Source organism: Bison bison, unplaced genomic scaffold, assembly GCF_000754665.1.
Source record: "Bison bison bison isolate TAMUID 2011002044 unplaced genomic scaffold, Bison_UMD1.0 scf7180017864233, whole genome shotgun sequence".
Classification (NCBI taxonomy): Eukaryota; Metazoa; Chordata; class Mammalia; order Artiodactyla; family Bovidae; genus Bison; species Bison bison.
This window is the reverse complement of record NW_011494805.1, coordinates 1,183,178-1,204,975: the sequence shown is the minus strand read 5'-3', so window position 1 is coordinate 1,204,975 and position 21,798 is coordinate 1,183,178. Positions and strand designations below refer to the sequence as shown.

The window sequence follows — 21,798 nt, the reverse complement described above, 5'->3', positions numbered from 1 at the left end:
GGGCTCTGAGAGGACCTTGGGGGGTGAGGGGGTGGGCGGGAGGCTTGAGAAGGAGGGGACATATGTGCACACACAGCTGATTCATGCTGCTGCACACAGAGACTAACACAGCACTGTAAAGCAATTATACGCCAATTGAAAATTCATTCATTCATTAAAACCTAAAAAAAAAAAAGAATAGAGACTGAAAAAGAGCTTAGATTTAAAAATGAAACTTACTTTGGAGAAAATGAAAATGATCAAAAAGCATGTGCTTTAAATTGTCCTAAAACAAAAGCATATGTCTGAAATGCAAGTAACACTTGTGACCAAGACTTTGAAGAAATCACTCCCAAGTAAAGAGCGCTGGACATCTCCCTGGTCAGTATGAATCTAACTAGTGACCACTGTGTAAGTCCCATGCTCCTTCAAGTGGAGAAGCTCTACTACACACGTGATAACCCAGGGCCCACACATGAGCCACAGCAAAGTCTCACAACTAGAATTTGAAACCAGCAAAAACCAGTGTTTCACAGTTCAATGACCAATGATACCTAGAACTTTATTTTCCCTTCTAATAGCCTTTGTGGATTATTGGTACATTTACCAGGGAAGTAAAAGGGAAAAGAAAAGAAAATTCTCAACCAATTTTGTGTTTTATCAACAGCTACAACAATTATTTGGGTAGGAGAAATTTTCAAGGTCAGCATTCAGGTAGGATGTGTCGCCATAACTAAACACTACCCATGTTTCAGAACTGATCTGCTCTTCCCCTAAAGTATTTGAACAGAAACTCTCCATAAATGTTCCATGTCACAGCTAGGAAAAGGTCTTCATTTAAACACTGAAAAGTGACCTGCAAATGCTACACAAAGATCCCGGGATCCTTTCATCAACTTGGCCAAGTGGTTGCCAGGGTGACAAACTCCTTAAAGACAAAAACGGCGTCTTTTATACATTCGGCAGTCCATTGACAAGCATTTACTACTGGACTAAAACCATCATATTCGACAGTCCACTTCACCACGTCAGCACGCACACATACTCGGCTTTGGGGCGTGGCGAGAGCTGTGGTTTGGGCCCCTCTCCTCTTCAGCAGCGGCGCTCCCGCCCCTGGGTCCTCCAGGGGGTTCGAGTGGTGAAGAGCCCGCCGCCAACGCAGGAGACGTAAGAGACACAGGTTCGATCCCTGGGTGGGGAAGATCCCCTGGAGGAGGGCATGGCCACCCACGCCAGGATTCATGCCTGGAGAACCCCATGGACGGAGGAGGCTGGTGGGCTACAGTCCAGAGGGTCGCACAGAGCCGGACACGACTGAGGGACTTAGCACGCTCGCACTCCCATCCCGAGGCTGCTGCTGGCACTGAGGCTCACAGCTGACAGCCGGTGGGCACAGAGCCGTGCCCAACTTCAGACGTAAGAGCTCTGAGGCTCACTCTCCAAAGCCCGAGGAGGGCACAGCCAAGGGACCCGTGCCCTTAGCCACAGCCTCGCTTGCCTTCCCCTCCCCACGCCCCTGCTCCCTCAGACGGTTCTCCTGCAGAGACCTTCCCAGAGAATTCCCTGGACAGCACTCCCATCTCAGGCTCTGCTTCTAAGAAACTTGACCAAGACAGGAACTCTTCTAGAAATCTCTTCATGATTCAGTTCAGTTCACTCATTTGGAGTTTCAGCTTCAACATCAGTCTTTCCAATGAATATTCAGGACTGATTTCCTTTAGGATGGACTGGTTGGATCTCCTTGCAGTCTAAGGGACTCTCAAGAGTCTTCTCTAACACCACAGTTCAAAAGCATCAATTCTTCAGTGCTCAGCTTTCTTTAGAGTCCAACTCTCACATCCATACATGACTATGGGTCCCTAATTATGGAATTTGGGATAATTTCCTTGTTATTTCAGATCAGCAAAATGCAGACCGGCCAACCTGAGAAAGAAGCCTGAGAAATGAAAAGGCACAACTCACTCCCACCTCCCAAGCCCATGTCCAAGGTGTCACAGCCACAAGAGCCGAGGTCTTTTGGAACGTCTCCAATCTTCCCTTTTTTAAAGTTTAAGCCAACAGAGGAAACATGTACCTTTGCAAACCACTTGGTAATTAGTGCAACAGTCTCCCCGGGCCAAGCAGTCCTCCGAGCAGTGACAAGCATGGTCTTCATTTCTTACTTCTCCGCATCTGTCCTTGGTACACTCCCAGCCACCAGCTGAAATCAGCACAACAGAACACTTTTCACTGCTTCGCACAAACCAAATAAAAGAGGCCACAACTGCTTACAACATTTGCCAAGAAAAAAGCTAAAGTCCCACATCATTTAATCTGCTTGTGAAATTAGAGTTGGCCTGAGGCCTAAATGATATTTGGCATACTTACAAATAGGATGGACTTTTAGTTTTTCAAATCAGAATACAAAGTCCAGTGGCATTGGGCTCCTTTGGGAAAATGGAACCCTTAACCTCTTATGAACTGTCCTAAAAGACCAATAAAATGTATGGTGTATAAGGTTTGTGATAGAGATATTTTCCCAGGTGGCGCGAGTGGTAACGAACTTGCCTGCCAATGAAGGAGATGAAAAAGACACGGCTTTGATCCCTGGGTCTGGAAGATCCCCTGGAGGAGGGCATGGCTACCCACTCCAGTCTTCTTGCCTGGAGAATCCCAGCACAGAGGGGCCTGGCGGGCTACAGTCCATGGGGCCACACAGAGTCAGACACGACTGAGCGACTTAGCATGCACCTACTGTTGTAGACACAGTTGGCTATAGCTGGGCTCTTTTATTTTCCAAAGTAGTTTTACTTAAAGCTTTATCAGCCTGATTTAAATACAAATGATAATGCAACTAAATGGCCTCTAACTGATATAAGATGCACCAGAGGTTAGAGTTATATGAAGATTATGTGTGTGTTAGTTGCTCAGTTGTGTCCAAAGCTTTGTGACCCCATGGACTGTGCCCGCCAGGCTCCTCTGTCCATGGGATTCTCCAGGCAGGAATATTGGAGTGGGCTGCCGTGCCCTTCTCCAGGGGATCTTCCTGACCCAGGGATTGAACCTAGGTTTCCTGCATTGCAGGCAAACTCTTTACCATCTGAGCCACCATGGAAGCTGTGAAGCATATAAAGCCAGTTCTGAGTGTAGATCAGACTGTGGCCCTACTTACAATTACAGGTCAGAATACCTATTTTCAAGGAGGTCAGTTGCTAGGTTACAGATTTCTATCTGAGCATACTTGATTGGGAGCTCACAACTTTTTTCCACCAAGAATATATCTTCAGAAAAGTAATATCTTCGTTTTAAAGAGAGTGCTGGACTTCACGCATGACTTTCCATCCACTGGACTGTAAGCTCCATGGCACGGAAAAGTCCCATCTCTCCTTTCACCATTGTAATTCTAGTGCCTGGGTGTGCGCCTGGCTCAAGTCAGTGTCCATGAACATCAACTAAATCTAATTCAGAATTACCGTGACAATAAAATACAACTCTTTACATTCACCCTGGCTGTGCTGAGAAACTTCAGAGCTAATTCATTTATTCAAAAGATACATCTACTGTGTTTTCCATGTTCTAGGTTCTGGGGAGGGAGTGAAGAGCAAGGAAGACAAGATCCTGTCTTCACAGACCTTACATTCCGGTTGGGAAAGGCAGACCATAAGCAACTCAATTGTCAATGAGATCATTTCAGCTTGTGGTAAGTGCTGTGAAGAAAATTAACACGGACAGAGAGTGACGGGGCGGGCTGGGTCTACTTGACTTAGAGTGGTCAAGAAAGGCTTCTCTGAGCTGAAGGACATTTCAGATCTTCATCTCTTAAAACATGTCATAAGTGAGAAGCAAAACTTTTAGAAAGCAATGCTGTTCTTTAGTAATATTCTACCGAGAGATACAATTGCTATGTGAATAATTGGATAAACAGATGTTAGTTGCCATGCTAGCAAATCATGCAACTACAGTTTAATTTCCATATTTTACAATTATTCTTGCATCCTGATTCCATTCTCTGATATTTTTATAACCCCTGTTTCCACTGCCTTCTCTTTCCAAGCAGATTAAATGCTTGGAATTCTTTTACCCAGGATCTGCTATTCTCAATGGTTAGCAATTTTCCAAGGTTATGTTGAGGGACAGAGGTCATGTGAGGTGTTTTTTCCTCAATTCAAAGATAACTCTTCCAACCAAAACACTTGTTAAAAATTTGTTACTTTTGCCATATAATATTTTAAGTTGATATGTTGTAGTTCCAGTTTTCTTTATTCAGTTCAAGAAATTTTCTTTCCTTTCCTTTTGGCCACACGGCATCTTAGTTCCCCAACCAAGGATCAGACCCAGCGCCCTCAACACTGGAAACACAGAGTCACAGCCACTGACCACTGGGGATCAGACCCAGCGCCCCCTACACTGGACACAGAGTCACAGCCACAGGACCACCAGGGACGTCCCCCCAAAATATATTTTTATTCCTCCCCTAGTTCCATAAGAGGGTGTCCCTGGTAAAGAATCCTCCTGCTAATCCAGGAGCTGCATGTTTGATCCCTGAGTCAAGAGGATCCCTTGGAGGAGGGCATGGCAACCCATTCTATATTCTTGCCTGGGAAATCCCATGGACAGAGGAGCCTGGTGGGCTACAGTCCATGGGGTAGCAAAGAGTCGGACACGACTGAGCGACTTCACTTCACTTCACTTCATTAACAAGCTAGATATACTGAGGCATTACTAACTTTGCAAGCTGCTGCTAAGTCGCTTCAGTCGTGTCCGACTCTGTGCAATCCCATAGACGGCCTCCTACCAGGCTCCTCTGTCTCTGGGATTCTCCAGGCAAGAACACTGGAGTGGGTTGCCATTTCCTTCTCCAAACTTTGCATAAGAGTTAAATTTTTAAAAATTTAATGAACCTCAAGCAAGGTATGATTCTGTATAATCTGAAAAGCAACTATGAGAATAAACATAAAAATATTTAACCTTATTAGATAATAATAAAGTTATCTATCATATCAGAAAAGAAATTTTTATGAGAACATGCTGAAAAGGGAGTGCTGAAAGGGCCTGTGCCCTTTGAGAGAAATATAAACTTTGAGGTACAAAATTATGTTATATTTATTTACATTTAAGAAATGCATATATACTTTGTCTGGCCTTAGGTGAGTGTGAGTGATCATACCATCGTGATTATCTGGGTCATGAAGACCTTTTTGTACAGTTCTTCTGTGTATTCTTGCCATCTCTTCTTAATATCTTCTGCTTCTGTTAGGTCCATACCATTTCTGTCCTTTATCGAGCCCATCTGCATGAAATGTTCCCTTGGTATCTCTAATTTTCTTGAAGACATCTCTAGTCTTCCCATTCTATTGTTTCCCTCTATTTCTTTGCATGATCGCTGAGGAAGGCTTTCTTATCTCTCCTTGCTATTCTTTGGAACTCTTCATTCAAATGGGTATATCTTTCCTTTTCTCCTTTGCTTTTCACTTCTCTTCTTTTCACAGCTATTTGTAAGGCCTCCTCAGACAGCCATTTTGCTATTTTGCATTTCTTTTTCTTGGAGATGGTCTTGATTCCTGTCTCCTGTACAAAGTCATGAACCTCAATCCATAGTTCATCAGGCACTCTGTCTATCACATCTAGTCCCTTAAATCTATTTCTCACTTCCACTGTATAATCGTAAGGGATTTGATTTAGGTCATACCTGAATGGTCTAGTGGTTTTCCCTACTTTCTTCAATTTCAGTCTGAATTTGGCAATAAGGAGTTCATGGTCTGAGCCACAGTCAGCTCCCAGTCTTGTTTTTGCTGAGCTTCATTTTCGGCTGCAAAGAATATAATCAATCTGATTTCAGTGTTGACCATTTGGTGATGTCCATGTGTAGAGTCTTCCCTTGTGTTGCTGGAAGAGGGTGTTTGCTATGACCAGTGCATTCTCTTGGCAAAACTCTATTAGCCTTTGCCCTGCTTCATTCCATACTCCAAGGTCAAATTTGCCTGTTACTCCAGGTGTTTCTTGACTTTGTACTTTTGCATTCCAGTCCCCTATAATGAAAAGGACATCTTTTTTGGGTGTTAGTTCTAGAAGGTCTTGTAGGTCTTCATAGAACCGTTCAACTTCAGCTTCTTCAGCGTTACTGGTTGGGGCATAGACTTGGATTACTGTGATATTGAATGGTTTGCCTTGGAAATGAACAGAGATCATCCTGTCGTTTTGGGGATTGCATTCAAATACTGCATTTCAGACTCTTTTGTTGACCATGATGGCTACTCCATTTCTTCTAAGGGATTCCTGCCCACAGTAGTAGATATAATGGTCATCTGAGTTAAAGTTAGAGTCCCTTGGACTGCAAGGAGATCCAACCAATCCATCCTAAAGGAGATCAGTGCTGGGTGTTCATTGGAAGAACTGATGTTGAAGCTGAAACTTCAATACTTTGGCCACCTGATGTGAAGACCCTGATGCTGGGAAAGATTGAAGGCGAAAGAAGAAGGGGACAACAGAGGATGAGATGGTTGGATGGCATCACTGACTCAATGGACATGGGTTTGGGTGGACTCCGGCAGTTGGTGATGGACAGGGAGGCCTGGCGTGCTGCGGTTCATGGGGTCGCAAAGAGTTGGACATGACTGAGGGACTGGACTGAACTGAACTGAACTGATATATGCTTTGATCCCCAAATCCCATTCCTCAGATTTATGTTAAGGAAAATAGACAGAAGTGTGAACATGCATGAACAATATTCACTGGTACATTGTTCACAGTAGCAGGAGTTAGGGAAACATAAATGCTGGTCACCACTCAATGAAGTAGGCTGCATCTGTTCAATGGAATATGATGTAGGCATTCAAAAGGATGATGTGTATAAAGGCACATAAACACAGATACACCCTCTCACAGGCATAAATACACGTAAACATAAACACACATACATACGCTTTAAACCCCGATGCTGGGAAAAACTGAGGGCAAGAGCAGAAGGGGGCAACAGAGGATGACATGGCTGGATGGCATCACCGACTCAAAGGACAAGAGTCTGAGTAAACTCCAGGAGTTGTGATGGACAGGGAGGCTTGCCACGCTGCATGCAGTTCGTGGGGTCGCAAAGAGTCGGACACAGCTTAGCAACTGCACAACAAATACATTGTAAACACATAACACAGTCTGAGTTTGCACTGAAACACTGATTGTGCTTATCTCTGGGTCAGCAGAGTAGTATCTCAGAGATCTGTTTTCTCCTTCAACCTTTTGTTATTATCTTATATTCGGTTCTTCCACATTTGGCCTAAGGTATCTCTGTACACAGGGACGTGAGCTACTTTAACGTGTCTATATTTATTAAACTCGGAAAGAAAGGCATGAGCTACATTCAGAGAGAGCTAAGCTAGAGTCAGAACATCCGTTCAAGTTTAGAAGCAGCTCTAAGATCAGGAGTCGGGCGGCTGAGATGATGTGTCCGGGACAAGATACTCAAAGTAGAAGAGGAAATATAGAACATTCGTTAGTTCTTCAGTGCCAAGTAAACACAGACCACTGGTTTGAAATAATATTTTGAAGCCAGAAACTCTGCTGGAACATCTGTTCCATCCCTATATTCAGTTTACAAGGTTCTCAGCATTTCAGTTTACAAACCCACAACCAGAAAGCTGGGAGAAGTTCCAAAGGAAAAAGGAAAGGAACAACAACAAAAAATATGGCCAAACATTGGGAAAATGTATTATGCAAAAAATAAATAAATAGATAAATAAACAGCCTAAGAGCACTCTCCTTCTTTTGAGGAGGGGGAAAAAAATCTGAACTGGTAAAGAGCTAACACAGGTTTTCATGTAAATCAGGTGCTATTTCTTTAGTAAAGGAGAATAATATATGTTTCTAATGTCATTAGAAAAGTCAGACTAATGTTAATGATAATATGAGCTAGATTTTTGAAATAATCATCTAACCATAATAGTCTAAAAACAGGTAATAATTTATCAAGAGAGCTGTGGAATCTCTGTATCTAATGGTCTTAATACAATGAACTATTATATTACTCAGCCATAAAAAAGGAGGGTTTCCCTAATGGCTCAGACAGTAAAGAATCTGACTACAATACAGGAGACCTGGGTTCAATCCCTAGGTCAGGAAAATCCCCTGGAGAAGGAAACAGCAACCCACTCCAGTATTCTTGCCTGGAGAATCCCATGGACAGAGGAGCCTAGAGGGCCACAGTCCATAGGATCACAAATAGTCAGACAAAGACTGAGCAACCAACACTAATACTTATAAAAAAGAACAAAATTGGGTCATTTGTAGAGATGTGGATGGACCCAGAGACTCTCATATAGAGTGAAATAAGTCAGAAAGAGAAAAATAAATATCATATATTAACATACATATGGAATCTAGAAAAATGGTATAGATGTTTTTATTTGCAAAGCAGAAATAGAGACATGGATGTAGAGAACACAAGTATGGACACCAAGGCAGGGAAGACGGGGAGTGGTATGAACTGGGAGACTGGGATTGACCCATGTACTGCTGATACTATGAATAAAAGAGATGACTAACAGGGACCTACTGTGGAGCTCAGGGAGCCCTGCTCAGCGCTCGGAGCCGACCTACACGGGAAGGAAACAGGGGAGATATATACATACACAGAGTTGACTCGCTTTGCCGCGCAGCAGAGACTAACACAGCACCGCAAAGCAACTGCTGTTCAGTCGCTGAGTCGTGTCTTTGCAATCCCATGGACCACAGCCTGCCTGGCTCCTCGGCACTCAGCCTTCTCTACAGTCCAACTCTCACATCCGTACATGACTACTGCAAAAACCATAGCTTTGACTTGGCACTCCTTTGTCAGCAAAGTGATGGCTCTGCTTTTTAACACACCATCTAGGTTTTTCATAGCTTTGTTTCCAAGCAGCAAGGCTGCAGTGATTTTGGAGCCCAAGGAAATAAAATCTGTCACTGCTTCCACTTTTTCCAAAAAATAATTTTTTACAAAATGGCCTTGAGAGCAGGGTTGCTTGTCACCTTTCCCAGAGAGTGTGAACATGAAGCTGCCCAGAGGAATGGGGGATAATCTACAAGGTAACTGCAAGATCAGATCAGAACAGATCAGTCACTCAGTCGTGTCCGACTCTTTGCGACCCCATGAATCCCAGCACACCAGGCCTCCCTGTCCATCACCAACTCCCGGAGTTCACTCAGACTCACGTCCATCGAGTCAGTGATGCCATCCAGCCATCTCATCCTCTGTCGTCCCCTTCTCCTCCTGCCCCCAATACCTCCCAACATCAGAGTCTTTTCCAATGAGTCAACTCTTCGCATGAGGTGGCCAAAGTACTGGAGTTTCAGCTTCAGCATCATTCCCTCCAAAGAAATCCCAGGGCTGATCTCCTTCATAGTGGACTGGTTGGATCTCCTTGCAGTCCAAGGGACTCTCAAGAGTCTTCTCCAACACCACAGTTCAAAAGCATCAATTCTTCGGCGCTCAGCTTTCTTCACAGTCCAACTCTCACAGCCATACATGACCACAGGAAAAACCATAGCTTTGACTAGACGAACTTTTGTTGGCAAAGTAATGTCTCTGCTTTTGAATATGCTATCTATAGCATATTCATATAGATATATCATATCTGGTCATAACTTTCCTTCCAAGGAGTAAGCGTCTTTTAATTTCATGGCTGCAGTCACCATCTGCAGTGATTTTGGAACCCAGAAAAATAAAGTCTGACACTGTTTCCACTGTTTCCCCATCTATTTCCCATGAAGTGATGGGACCGGATGCCATGATCTTAGTTTTTTGAATGTTGAGCTTTAAGCCAACTTTTTCACTCTCCTCTTTCACTTTCATCAAGAGGCTTTTTAGTTCCTCTTCACTTTCTGCCATAAGGGTGGTGTCATCTGCATATCTGAGGTTATTGATGTTTCTCCCGACAATCTTGATTCTAGCTTGTGTTTCTTCCAGTCCAGCATTTCTCATGATGTAAGTGCCCCCTAAAGTGTGAGACTTTGGAAACAGCAGGTAGAATGAGTCGCCAAAGGCGATTTTCTCAACTAATGCACTTTCAGAGACCTGTATACCCCACTGACCATTCTATTAGAGAAGAAATGTGAACAAAGGTCAGGCACGTGTAGAGGAAGATTTTAGAGCTGCCTTGAGCATGCAAACCCAAGAAGAATTCCAAAATGATTTTAGACTCCCACTGAGAAGAAGTAATGACCTCAGAGTAGACCCACAGTCACTATACGATACGATGAAACAAAGCCAATGTTAGAAACTGAGCAGGCAAGCAAAAATAATAGTTAGAACAGATGCCCAGAAAAGAGCCCAACACTTTAAGAATGTGCAAAATTTCAGTCCAGGTATCCTAGCAGTGAATGGGGGACAGCAAGAGATAGAAATCATAAAGATTAAAGAAAAAATAACTGGTCATAAACATCCCAAACTAGTAAATGATGACTGCAGCTGCGAAGAATTCTCTTTGGGCCGAGTCTTGTGTGGCTACAACGGCCATACAGGGTGTGCTTGTAACACAACTGACAGTGATTCCAGAAACGAAACTAAATCCCCCAGTTTGGTTCGTCCAAAGCAGGGTGGCGATGGCAGGTTGCTCAACAGCAGGGGTTAAGCCAGCTAACTGAGACTAGAGAGGATTCAAAAGTTACGCACCTGTCTTCAAGCAGAGCTCATCAAAGTCAAGGCAGCAGCTGCTATAGCTCTTACACAAGTTGTCACATCGACAATCAGGGGGTCCAGCCTCTTGAAGTTCAAAGCATCTGCCCTTGCAAGACCCAGAGATGTTGATCGAGGGGGAGTCTGATAACACTGCAAGAGACAAGAGACAAGGGCAATGGGATTAGGGAATAGGTCATGTCACTAGGGGGTTTCCCTGGTGGCTCAGACAGGAAAGAATCCACTGGCAATGCGGGAGACCTGGGTTAGATCCCTGGTTTGGGAAGATCCCCTGGAGTGGGAAAGGCTACCCACTCCAGTATTCTGGTCTGGAGAACTCCATGGACAGAGGAGCCTGGCAGGCTATGGTCCATGGGGTCACAGACTGTCTTGCACGACTGAGCGACCTTCCCGTCACGTCACTCTGGCAGGGAGGCCCTGGGCAGAAGAGCGTGGTCACGCAGGCAGACTCGAGCTGAGCAGCCTGGCTCCATCTGCTGCTGGCTGTGAACCTCAGCAGGTCTTCTGCGCCAGTTTCTTCATCTGTAGAGCGGGGAGACCAATAAAAGTAACTGGAGACTATCATGCGAATTAAATGAGATACTGAGCAAGGTGTCAGCCATACAGAAAGTAACAAATGTTGGCTACTGGTTTTACTACTATTTCCAGTGATTATTACCACAATTCTGTGTCTCTGTGGATGTTGTGATGCCAACAGAGAACAGTACTTTGAAGTCTACACTTAGAAGTGTTCATTTGCCTGTTCAAAAATCCACAGTTTTTGTAAGGAAGGTGCACGGATGCTCAGTTGCTCAGCCATATCCAACTCTGCGACCCATGGCCTGTAACCTGCCAGTATCCTCTGTCCATGGGATTCTCCAGGCAAGAATACTGGAATGGGTTGCCATTTCCTACTCCAGGGGATCTTCCTGACCCAGGAATCATGCTTGCATTTCTTGCATCTCCAGCATTGGCAGGCAGGATTCTTTACAACTCCAACAGGAAAATTGAGCCTAAATGTTCTGAGAACAGGCTGAACAGATGGGGCTGAACTAAAAGACTTTTGAGATCTCTTCCAGCCATAAAACCTACATACATAACTAGAGTTATACAAACATAAACTCTACAATCTTGGAGAAAGAAAGGATTAATCAAGGAACAAAAAAAAATTAATCCGTAAATAGTGCCAGGATAACAGGCTGGCTGGAAAAATTAAGCAGGATCCTCATCCCAGCTTACAAAGCAAGTCAGATCTGCACAGGCTAGTATGGAAAGAGCTATAAAATGGATAAACATTTTTTTAAAACAGCAAAGCATGGAAAACAATTCTGGTCGACCCAGGGATCGAACCCAGGTCTCCTGAATTGATGGCAGATTCTTTACCATCTGAGCCACCATGGAAGCCCTGGTAGTAAATGTATATATTATATTTTCTGTTAGAAATAGAGATAGAGAAAGCAATAAAGATAGAGATAAACATAAAATAAAGTCAGAGGCCAGAGCTAGAGATGAGAGAGTGGGTGGGGACAGAAGCGTTGAGACAAGTACCAGGGTGAATCTGGAAGAGGACACGGCACCCACCCCGGGATTCCTGCATGGGGAACCCCGGGACAGCGGGGCCTGGCAGGCTGCGGTCCATGGAGTCACCAGAGTCAGACACGACTGAGCACACAGCACATGCCAATGTGAATAACACTTTTTTTCACTGTAAAAATTCTTTACAGAAATAATTTTTGGAGAAATGAGAAGAAGCAAGGAAACGTCTTACTTTTCTGCAATTTGAAACTTCTGTTTTACAAATATCTTTTTTTTTTTAATGTTTTGCTTGCTTACTTTTCCTTCTCACGTATATATATAACATATATCTATATGTGTGTAAGCAGACATGCATGTGAATTTATGTGCATGAAGGGTATATTATACAATATATAAATATCCTACAAATTTTATTTATAATGTTATTTTAGTTCCTTATGTTTATGAATTTTCCATTTTTTTATAATCAGAATCCATTACTTGTAAAATCAAGAAAACACCAGAGGCAAGGAGAGAACAGATATTTAATGACATTTCTAGGTTCAGCAAAGCCATTTATCTGAACATCCCATTCATCTGTTAGTCCTTTGTCCTCTTTCAAGTCAGAGTCACCCAATCCTGACCTGGACGGCATTAGATTAGTTCAACTAAAGCAAACAGATTCACCTGACCACGAGATGTGAAACGCTTTTGCATGGTTGATTATGGGATCTTCAAAGACATACAAATCACCCCCATTCAGCTGAAGAAATAATATCAGGTTTCCAAGGCAATGCCTTACCTCTGGTTCACAAACCACATTTTTCTATAGACTTTGCCCAACCAATCAACAGACATGCTGAACTTCAAGGAACTATGAGAGGAGGAGGACTGAGCAGTAGAGAAAGGAAAAATAAAGTCCCACGGTGAAAAGCGAATGTAAGAAAAATGCTTATAACTGAAACACTCCTTTTATAAGGATACTGCTTAGAATCATCCCAGCATCCATCTATTACGATAAATTCTGAGTAGAATTTGTGCTCATGAACTGCATATATAAGCACACTTAGCTATCCTTAGGGCTGGGATAATCAGAAGAGCTTCAAAGGCACATTGTTCGTAGATGTTCACCCGTCCTGTCTCCTTTGTGGCGTCTCAGCCAGCACGTGAAGTTTTCCTCCATTCACGCCCTTTGTTTTTCCCTCATCATAATCTCTTCCTTTTTCTTATTTTTACTTTCAAAAAATTTGTATGAATTTCTAATCATTTTAAACCTTTCTCCATTCATTCTATCAAAGTGATTTTTACTCCTTCCTTCCAACAATAGTTGGAGAAGGAAATGGCAACCCACTCCAGTGTTCTTGCCTGGAGAATCCCAGGGACGGAGGAGCCTGGTGGGCTGCCGTCTGTGGGGTCGCACAGAGTCGGACGCGACTGAAGCGACTTAGCAGCAGCAGTAGCAGTCCAACAATAGTTACTTTCTAAGTTTACCACTCACTGTGCTTTTGAAAATAATTGAATTTCACACAATAGCTCGCCCCTATCCAATTATCATCTTCCTTGCCAACCCTCAAACTGAAGACAGCTTTGTTAAGAAAGAGTTGCACTTACACTCATAATGCAAACATACAGCTCATAAAAAGTATTGTACTCAATATGGGGTTACTAACAACTTTCAAATAAGAGTGAATTTCTGGGCTGGTGTGGATTAGGGATTATTGTTGCTTAGTTGCCAAGTGTGTAAGCCTCTCGCAACCCCCATGGACTGTAGCCCGCCAGGCTCTTCTGTCCATGGGATTTCCCAGGCAAGAATACTGGAGTGGGTTACCATTCCTTCTCCAGAGGATCTCCCTGCCCCAGGAATCGAACCTGGGTCTCCTGTGTTGGCAGGAGCCTCTTTACTACTGAGCCACCAGGGAAGCCCATGGATTAGGGATACATAAGCCAAAACTCACTCCTGGCTGACTGATTCTGCTGAGAACGACAGGAACGGCTGCACCTTTTTTTTTTAAACAAAATAAAGTGGCAGAACAAAGTTCACCTGGCCTTTCCAGGGCCTGTTCTGCCCCTGACATCTTCCTTCAGAACGACTCCCAGCCCTGATTCTCTCTTTAGCTCGTCCCCACGAGCCGGCTTTTTCATCCCACCCGGGTTCTGGGCCCCTTGCCCCGCACCAGGCCAAGTTTTAGGACTGCTCTTCTTCTTGTACTTGATTCAATAGTCAGATATGGAAGGATTCTCTAACTTCTTATATACCTGAATTCTAAAATCTGTAAAGCCTTCCTTTATCAGAACTAAAAACTTCAGAACTAACGAGAAAGACAACAAGGAAACAAACTCCGTGCTGAGTGAAGTAGGTCAGAAAGAGAAAAACAAATACCGTACAGCAACACACAGATATGGAATCTGGAAAAATGGTACCTGAACCTATTTGCAGGGCAGGAACAACGCCGCAGACATGGAGAAGAAACTTGTGGACACAGCCGGGGAAGGAGAGGCGGGGCGGATTGAGAGAGGGGCGTGAAACATAAGCCACGACCACAGGTAAAACAGACGGCCAGTGGGAAGTCGCTGCGTAACTCAGGGAGCTCAGCCGGTGCTGTGACCCCTAGAGCGTGCAACGCGGGGATGGGAGCGAGGTGCACGCGGGCCGGGCCTGCGGACACTCAGGGCCGGTTCACACTGCTGTACTGGGAGTGAGGTGCACAGGGCGGAGCCTGCAGACACTCAGGGCCACTTCACACTGCTCTGAGGCAGAAGCCAGCAGGACACCGGAAAGCAATTATCCTTAAATTAAAAATAAATTAAAAACAAATCTGTCCTAAGTGTGATGGGGGTCTGAAACTTCATATGACGCACTTGCCAGCACTTTTATGAGATTCAAATGCTATTCTGCCTTTTGAATTACACATTTAAATGATATTGTTTTACTTCAAAGGAACAAGTCAGTTCCAGAATCTTAAAAAATAAATGTCGCAGGTCTACACAGACAGAAGTTTTCTTTAAATAGAGACTTTACATTTTAAAATATGTTATATGTGATGTACATAAAAACAATGCTGTACGCTTCTTACTTTTCCCAGAAGCGCAATTTCATGATTTAAAAAACCCACCAATGTAAAATTGGATTTATCACATTCAAACTCACAATTCTGATAGAAACAAGTGAAGTTATTTTTACTTAGCTAAGTAAATCTTCTTTCTAAAACATTCCGTCTTACCATACCTACACAGAAGTAGCATGTGGAATTCTGGTGCCATTTATGCACAGAAAAAAAAATTATTGATAATTTAATTAGACTATTCGAAACAGCCTAATTCATGACAACAGTTGTGACCTAAACATAATTTCATCCTGGATTCCCAATCACATTTTCCACCAAATCTCTGCAAAATGGAAATTTTCAGATTTGGACGACGGCCAGTGAGGGAGGCTGTGTTTAAGTTTGAAACTACTTAGCCCAGCCGAAAGCTGGACGATTCATCTAAGTTTTATCTGATCCTGCATTCAGAGTTTGCGCTGTGACCCACTCTCTGTTCCTCCCATTTTCCATGGTTCTCAGCCTGAGGGTTTCCTGAAAGTGAGAGGCAAGTCTTGAAATGAAACAGACTGAGTAAGCCGCCTCCTTTCTAAGAGCACTGGGACAGACCTGGCTCTCCGGTGTCTGCCTGCCTTGTCTGAAGCATAAAATACAAGGAAAAAAGGCAGACAACGTGGATGACAATCAAGATGCCGGCCAACTCAAGCCTGAAGTCCCGTCTGACGCCTCTTCTGGAGTACACGATGTGTTCTTTCCGGTCCTACTTTCTTGCGCTGAAGTTGCTGTTTTTCCTCGATACTCTTGACCTCATCTCTTCGAAAGCAGCACTTAGTACAGGCCTGTGTGTCAGTATCTCCACTTCCTAAATACACCACTTCCTATAAATATCCATTACTGCACCATCATTACGCTCTCCTCTTCTTCACAGCTTCTGAACCAGATTTCATAGACAACTTTTTAAATTAATAGGTCCACCTGGGAAGTTTTCAAACACCTGTACTTTCAATGTGTTTGTATAAAATACAACATCCTCATGTAGCAAGACCCCATCAACTACAAGAAAATAGGTTTCTAGATGATTTCAATGAAATCTGAGTCTAATTTCACTTGTAAATCACTCAAATAACATGTATGATCACATTCAGTAGTATAAGTCTGCTACCAAACAATGAAACGGCATTTTATATAGCACATACTGTCAATTTGATGAGGTAAAATGGAGACCCTGGCCTTCAAACAAATTTGGAGATAAATGCAGTGTATCAGCGTACACTCAACACCTTATATTCTTATCAGTCTTAGTATGGCACGTTTGTTTTCAAGAATCTTTTCAGACAAAGAGGCGATATTATCCCCATTTTCCTGGTTGGGAGATCAGAACTCTAGCGAAAGAGAAAGTCACTGAGTCGTGTCCGACTCTTTGCGACCCCATGGAAGACAGCCCACCAGGCTCCCCTGTTCGTGGGCTTCCCCAGGCACGAATCCTGGAGTGGGGTGCCATTCCCCCCTCCAGGTGACCTTTCCAACTCACGGTTGAACCCAGGTCTCTTGCACTGCAGGCGGATTCTTTACCATCTGAACACCAGGGAAGCCCTCTGAATTCCATACTTTTTCAGTGTGTTTTTAAATACCACGTCCTCGTGTAGAAAGACCTTGTAAACTACAAGAAAACAGATTTCTAGATGATTTGAATACAATTTAAGAGTTTAATTTCACTTGTGTACTGCTCCACTGTGTGGCACAGGGAACCCTGCTCAGTGTTCTGTGGCAGCCTGGATGGGAGGGGACTTTGGGGGAGAATGGATACGTGTATATGCTTGACTGAGTCCCTGTGCTGTCCACCTGAAAGTATCACCATACTTTTATACTCCAATATAAAATTAAAAGTTGTTTTAAAAATAAGAACCTTAGGCCTAACTTAAGCTAGCAAAGGCCTAGCTACAATTTTAGATCATCTGATTGTAGCTATAATATCATTATCGTTAACAAAGGATTTTTCAAATTATGCACATAAGCTCTGAATTTTAGATGTTCTTTTTAAGACATGATTTTGGAAGATCTAAGCTATGTTGAACTTTATTTAAGATGGAGATTTCTGGTTAATGCAACAAGATAGAAGATTCTGTATAGTTTTTTTTTTTTTTCCCTTGTCAATTTTAGTCTTTAATTTTTATATGAAATTTGAAAATTAAAGAATAGTTAACGCCCCTTTCTATGGTATACAATTATGATAAGCAATGCATAAAAATCATCGGGAATATAAACTAAATTGATTTTTTAAAAAACAATCTGCAAAATACTCATTTTAAAGAAATTATTTTAAAAGTTTACTATTACAATGTGTGCTTATATCATTTGGACATTTTTTTGCTTACCAGGTTTTTGCCTACTATTTACTATGCTTTTCAACAGAAATTGGAACAGGTTTTATTAGGTTCACAATAAAATTTTAGTCTGAATTCACTCCTTTCCCTTTTTTAAATTAATGGCTTCCCAGGTGGCTCAGGGGTAAAGAATCCACCTGCCAATGCAGGAGATGCAAGAGACATGGGTTAGATCCCTGGGTCGGGAAGATCCCTTGGGGTAGGAAATGGCAACCTGCTCCAGTATTCTTGCCTGGAAAATTCCAGGGATGGAGGAGTCTGGTGAGGTACAGTCAGTCCATGGGGTCGCGAAGAGTCAGACAGGCCTGAGTGAGTGAGCGTGCGTGCACATAGGTGCTTTACAGCGCTGTGTTGGTTTCTGCCGTACGGAAGCTGTATTTCTTTTAAAACTGTGTGTAGTGGAGAATAGCCAGTTACCAGCACAGTGATACTGGGCTGCTGGGCCTGCTCCCTGAGCATGGGGCTGGCCAGGAGCCTCCGGGGGGCTCCCAGGTGGGCCAGAGCCCCAGACTCAGGCCACTGCTGAGTGGGGGCACATGCCTGAGGGGTGCATGTGTGTGCATGAGCGCATGAGCACATGTGGCCCTCTGCCCCTCCACCCTCCGCATGGCCCACCTTCTACATTAAGATTCAATGTGTTGCTTCATATTGTATATTTTGGGGAAAGTGAAAGTCACTTAGTCATGTCAGACTCTTTGTGACCCCATGGACTGTAGCCCACCAGGCTCCTCTGTCCATGGGGATTCTCCAGGCAAGAATACTGAAGTGGGTTGCCATGCCCTCCTCCAGGGGATCTTCCTGACCCAGGGATCGAACCCAGGTCTCCTGCATTACAGGTGGATTCTTGACTGTCTGAGCCACCAGGAATTTGAGACGTTTTGGGGAAAGTTTGGGGCATAAATCAGTTGAACTTGTAGGAGCGATTTTTCTATCATGCAGAGTAGGTATTTTTTGTAGACTGAAGGTTAATCAATTTTTTAATACTTCTGAGAAAGAAAATTATCTGTGTATACACAAGAAATATATATATGTGTACAACAATAAACATGGAACTCGACTCCCTGCGCCCCCTCCCAAGAAAAGGTTGTGATAGTTTCGGGTGGGCAGCCAAGGAACGGCCTCAGCCATACATGTACATGCATCCCTTCTCCCCCAAGTCCCCTCCCATCCAGGCTGCCACACTGAATCAGCCATACGTTTTCATATATCCCCTCTTTTTTGGATTTCCTTCCCATGAAGGTCACCACAGAGCATTTGTATAGTTCTAAGATACATGAAAAATCACCGTACCTAAGTGCCATATAACAAAGAACTGAAAAATCCACGCCCTTCTTTCAATGCTAATTCAGATCATTGTGTTCCACTGACTTAAATGCCTTCTGGTTTCAACATTAGATTTAACATAAAGTCCCAGGACGTGATAGTCCTTCTAATTGTCCTTCTAATTTTCCTTGCCGAGTAACGGCTGATGACAGTCACCAGTCAGCTTTGCAGTTCCTCCAAGCTACTGCCTTATCATTTAAGAGCCTTTGCGTTGTAGGATGAGATGCCCAAAGCTATCAAATGAACGTGAGCCTTCTCACGCCTGTCACCACTATCTGCTTTCTCCAGGATTCACAAAGCAAAGCTTTACTTGTAAAGTTGTCAGTGACACTCTTCATTTCACATTTCCCCATGAATTTCACTTGCATTCACGTACTTTTAAACTCTCAAGCCACTTAAAAACGATGATGACTTGAACAAAGCTTTCAAGTCTCTGTTAGCCAGTTACTCACAAGCTTACCCACTTCCCTTTGTCTTTCAGGTATGAAGTTGCTTCTCTCAAAGGAGATCCCATTTCCACCCAGAGACTGGAAAAGTATCCGTCACCAACTCCAGTGAAATAGATTCCACCATCACACAGAAATATACACGTAAGCACATTACATGAGTGTCGCCTGTATACACATAAATTCTCTTTCAACTTTAGAGGTAAATCAAGCCGGCTACATCAGACGTATGGGACAAGAAAGTCAAACTGAATTGCACATATTCTTTACATTCTCTTTGAAAATTTATTCCCGGCATCTCATGCACCTGATGGTCCGTGATATTTACCCAGCAGACTTGTAATTAGTTCTGCTCATTCCACATCCTCTAATAAATCTACAATCTGAAAGAAGAAATCTTATTTTACCATGACTTCCAATAGATCACCACATCCTAACAAAAAATCCAGCTATCAAGTGTGCCAAACTATTAATTATAATAGTTTGCATGGCCACAGCCTGGAAACTAACATCCACCACAGACCAGTTGCAAGAGTCTGCATGTGTGTAGAACGTTCTCAGCTGCAGCTGAGGACTCTGAGGTACTACGTTTCCTAAGTAAGAAACTGAATGGTAGTGAATGAGAGGTCTTGCCCCGGTCAGTCTGAAGCTGGCTATGCATCAATACCCTCTGTGTTCCTTCTACTTGGTAGAACAATCTCGAAGCACTGAGTTTCTCAGGAATACTCTGGAACACGGAAGTGTTGTTGACAGTAAGCATGGCAGCCTTTCCTCCTAGCATCTTCTCTAAAACGCATGTGACAGCTCACCCAGGGTTTTCCGACGCGCACACTTTGCAGGCAGAATCACCAACCATAAGCGTCATCTCAGACACACACAACATTTAAAAAGAGGAAAATGCTTATACTCTCCGCACTATGCGTTCGGTCAGTTTCCAAAGCACACCATGGTCTTCATTTGGGAGAAATCAATTACAGTGCCTCAAAAGCAGTAAGCTATATCAACAGAAATTTAAAAATAAAAAGTGTCAGGCATACCAAAATCCCCAAACTCAGACTCACATGTATCTCGAGACTAATACTTCCTAGCAGTAGAATTTTCACTAATAAATTACTTTAGAAGATACCATAAGGCCAAAAATAATCAATGATTTGATTAATAATTCAAGAAGCAAATATTCTGAAATATACTAGATTTAGAGATGATAATTTAGATTATATTATTTTTCCAGAAGTAGCATTGACTCATTAATTCTTATAATTGTTTTTAATAATGTATGGAAATTATTTATTATACACAAAATATATTTGAGGATTAGTAAATCTGGTCTGTATTTTTCAAGTTCTCCTGCAGAGAGTACACACATTCAAAAGGCAATGAAACAGAACAGACAGAATCATATTTTTCTTTTTTAATCCAGAAGGAAAATTGGAAATCACCTAGGCCCGTTCTCCATTGTATGGCTAAGGAAATGGAACTCACAAGTGACTTCCCCAAGACCACTTGGCAAGTGAGATGGATCCAGGGTGCCAACCCAGGGCTTTCATGACCATTTTCCAAAAAAAAAGTCAACTTTGAAAATAATGGACGACTTGATTTTACAACACTCATCAGAAAAATAACTTTTAATATCAGTTTTAGCCAAGGTAATATATTAATACAAAGAAGGGAAAAAAGTTCCCTTGAGGGTCCATTGGAAAGAGCCAGCAGCAGGCTCTCAAGCTTGCCCCCATGGCTAAACTAAAGGCCTGATCCTTGCTCTTCAGTCTGAGCAGTTACAGGCAGTGTGAGCAGGAGTTACACTTGTCTGGAACAACCGTTCGTTACCAAAAAAAACAGGATCCTCCAGCCCAGGGATCTGCTTTCCTCCCCTTCCGCAACAGAAGACAGCTCATTTTGTCCATTGGTTCCCGGGGGTGCAGTGTTTAGGATCTATTTTCTTACTTTCACCCCAAGCGCACTCCACTTGGATCCATTGGTTCCCGGGGGTGCAGTCTTTAGGATCTATTTTCTTACTTTCATCCCAAGCACACTCCACTTGGATCCATTGGTTCCCTGGGGTGCAGTGTTTAGGATCTATTTTCTTACTTTCACCCCAAGCACACTCCACTTGGATCCACTAAACCACTTCTGATGTAATTCTTTCACCCTTTACTCAAAGGTCACTTGCTTGAAATAAGGAAGGTTCAGGATTCCATCAATGCATGGAGCATAACTTGGCTAAGAAATGCTCGTGCTGGCTACAGAGAGACAGGTGACAGTCTTTTATGAGTCAGGTCAAGAAATCCAGTGCAGAGAAATACAAAATGCACAGGAAGGCCAACAGACACGCTGAGATGTCAGGAAAAGTCAAGAAAAGATTGCCCCCTAGAGTACCCGCTACTTAATATGTAATTTTTCTTTATAAAACCATCAGCAGCTCCAATTTCCAGGAAATTAACCAACTCATTACTTAAGACCTGGTCAGTTAAGCCTCCTGGATCTGC

General features: G+C 43.1%; 1 protein-coding gene across 5 annotated transcripts in view; it reads right to left on the bottom strand.

Annotated features, from left to right (window-relative positions):
- Positions 1 to 21,798, bottom strand: part of ENPP2 (ectonucleotide pyrophosphatase/phosphodiesterase 2) — a 135,502-nt gene that overhangs the window by 71,138 nt on the left and 42,566 nt on the right. For all 5 annotated transcript variants that reach the window (XM_010846194.1, XM_010846195.1, XM_010846199.1 and 2 more), the window contains 2 exons: positions 10,601 to 10,756; positions 2,054 to 2,179 (listed from right to left, as the gene is read on the bottom strand). In XM_010846194.1, the coding sequence (XP_010844496.1) occupies positions 2,054 to 2,179; positions 10,601 to 10,756 (282 nt within the window). The remainder of the gene's footprint in view (positions 1 to 2,053; positions 2,180 to 10,600; positions 10,757 to 21,798) is intronic.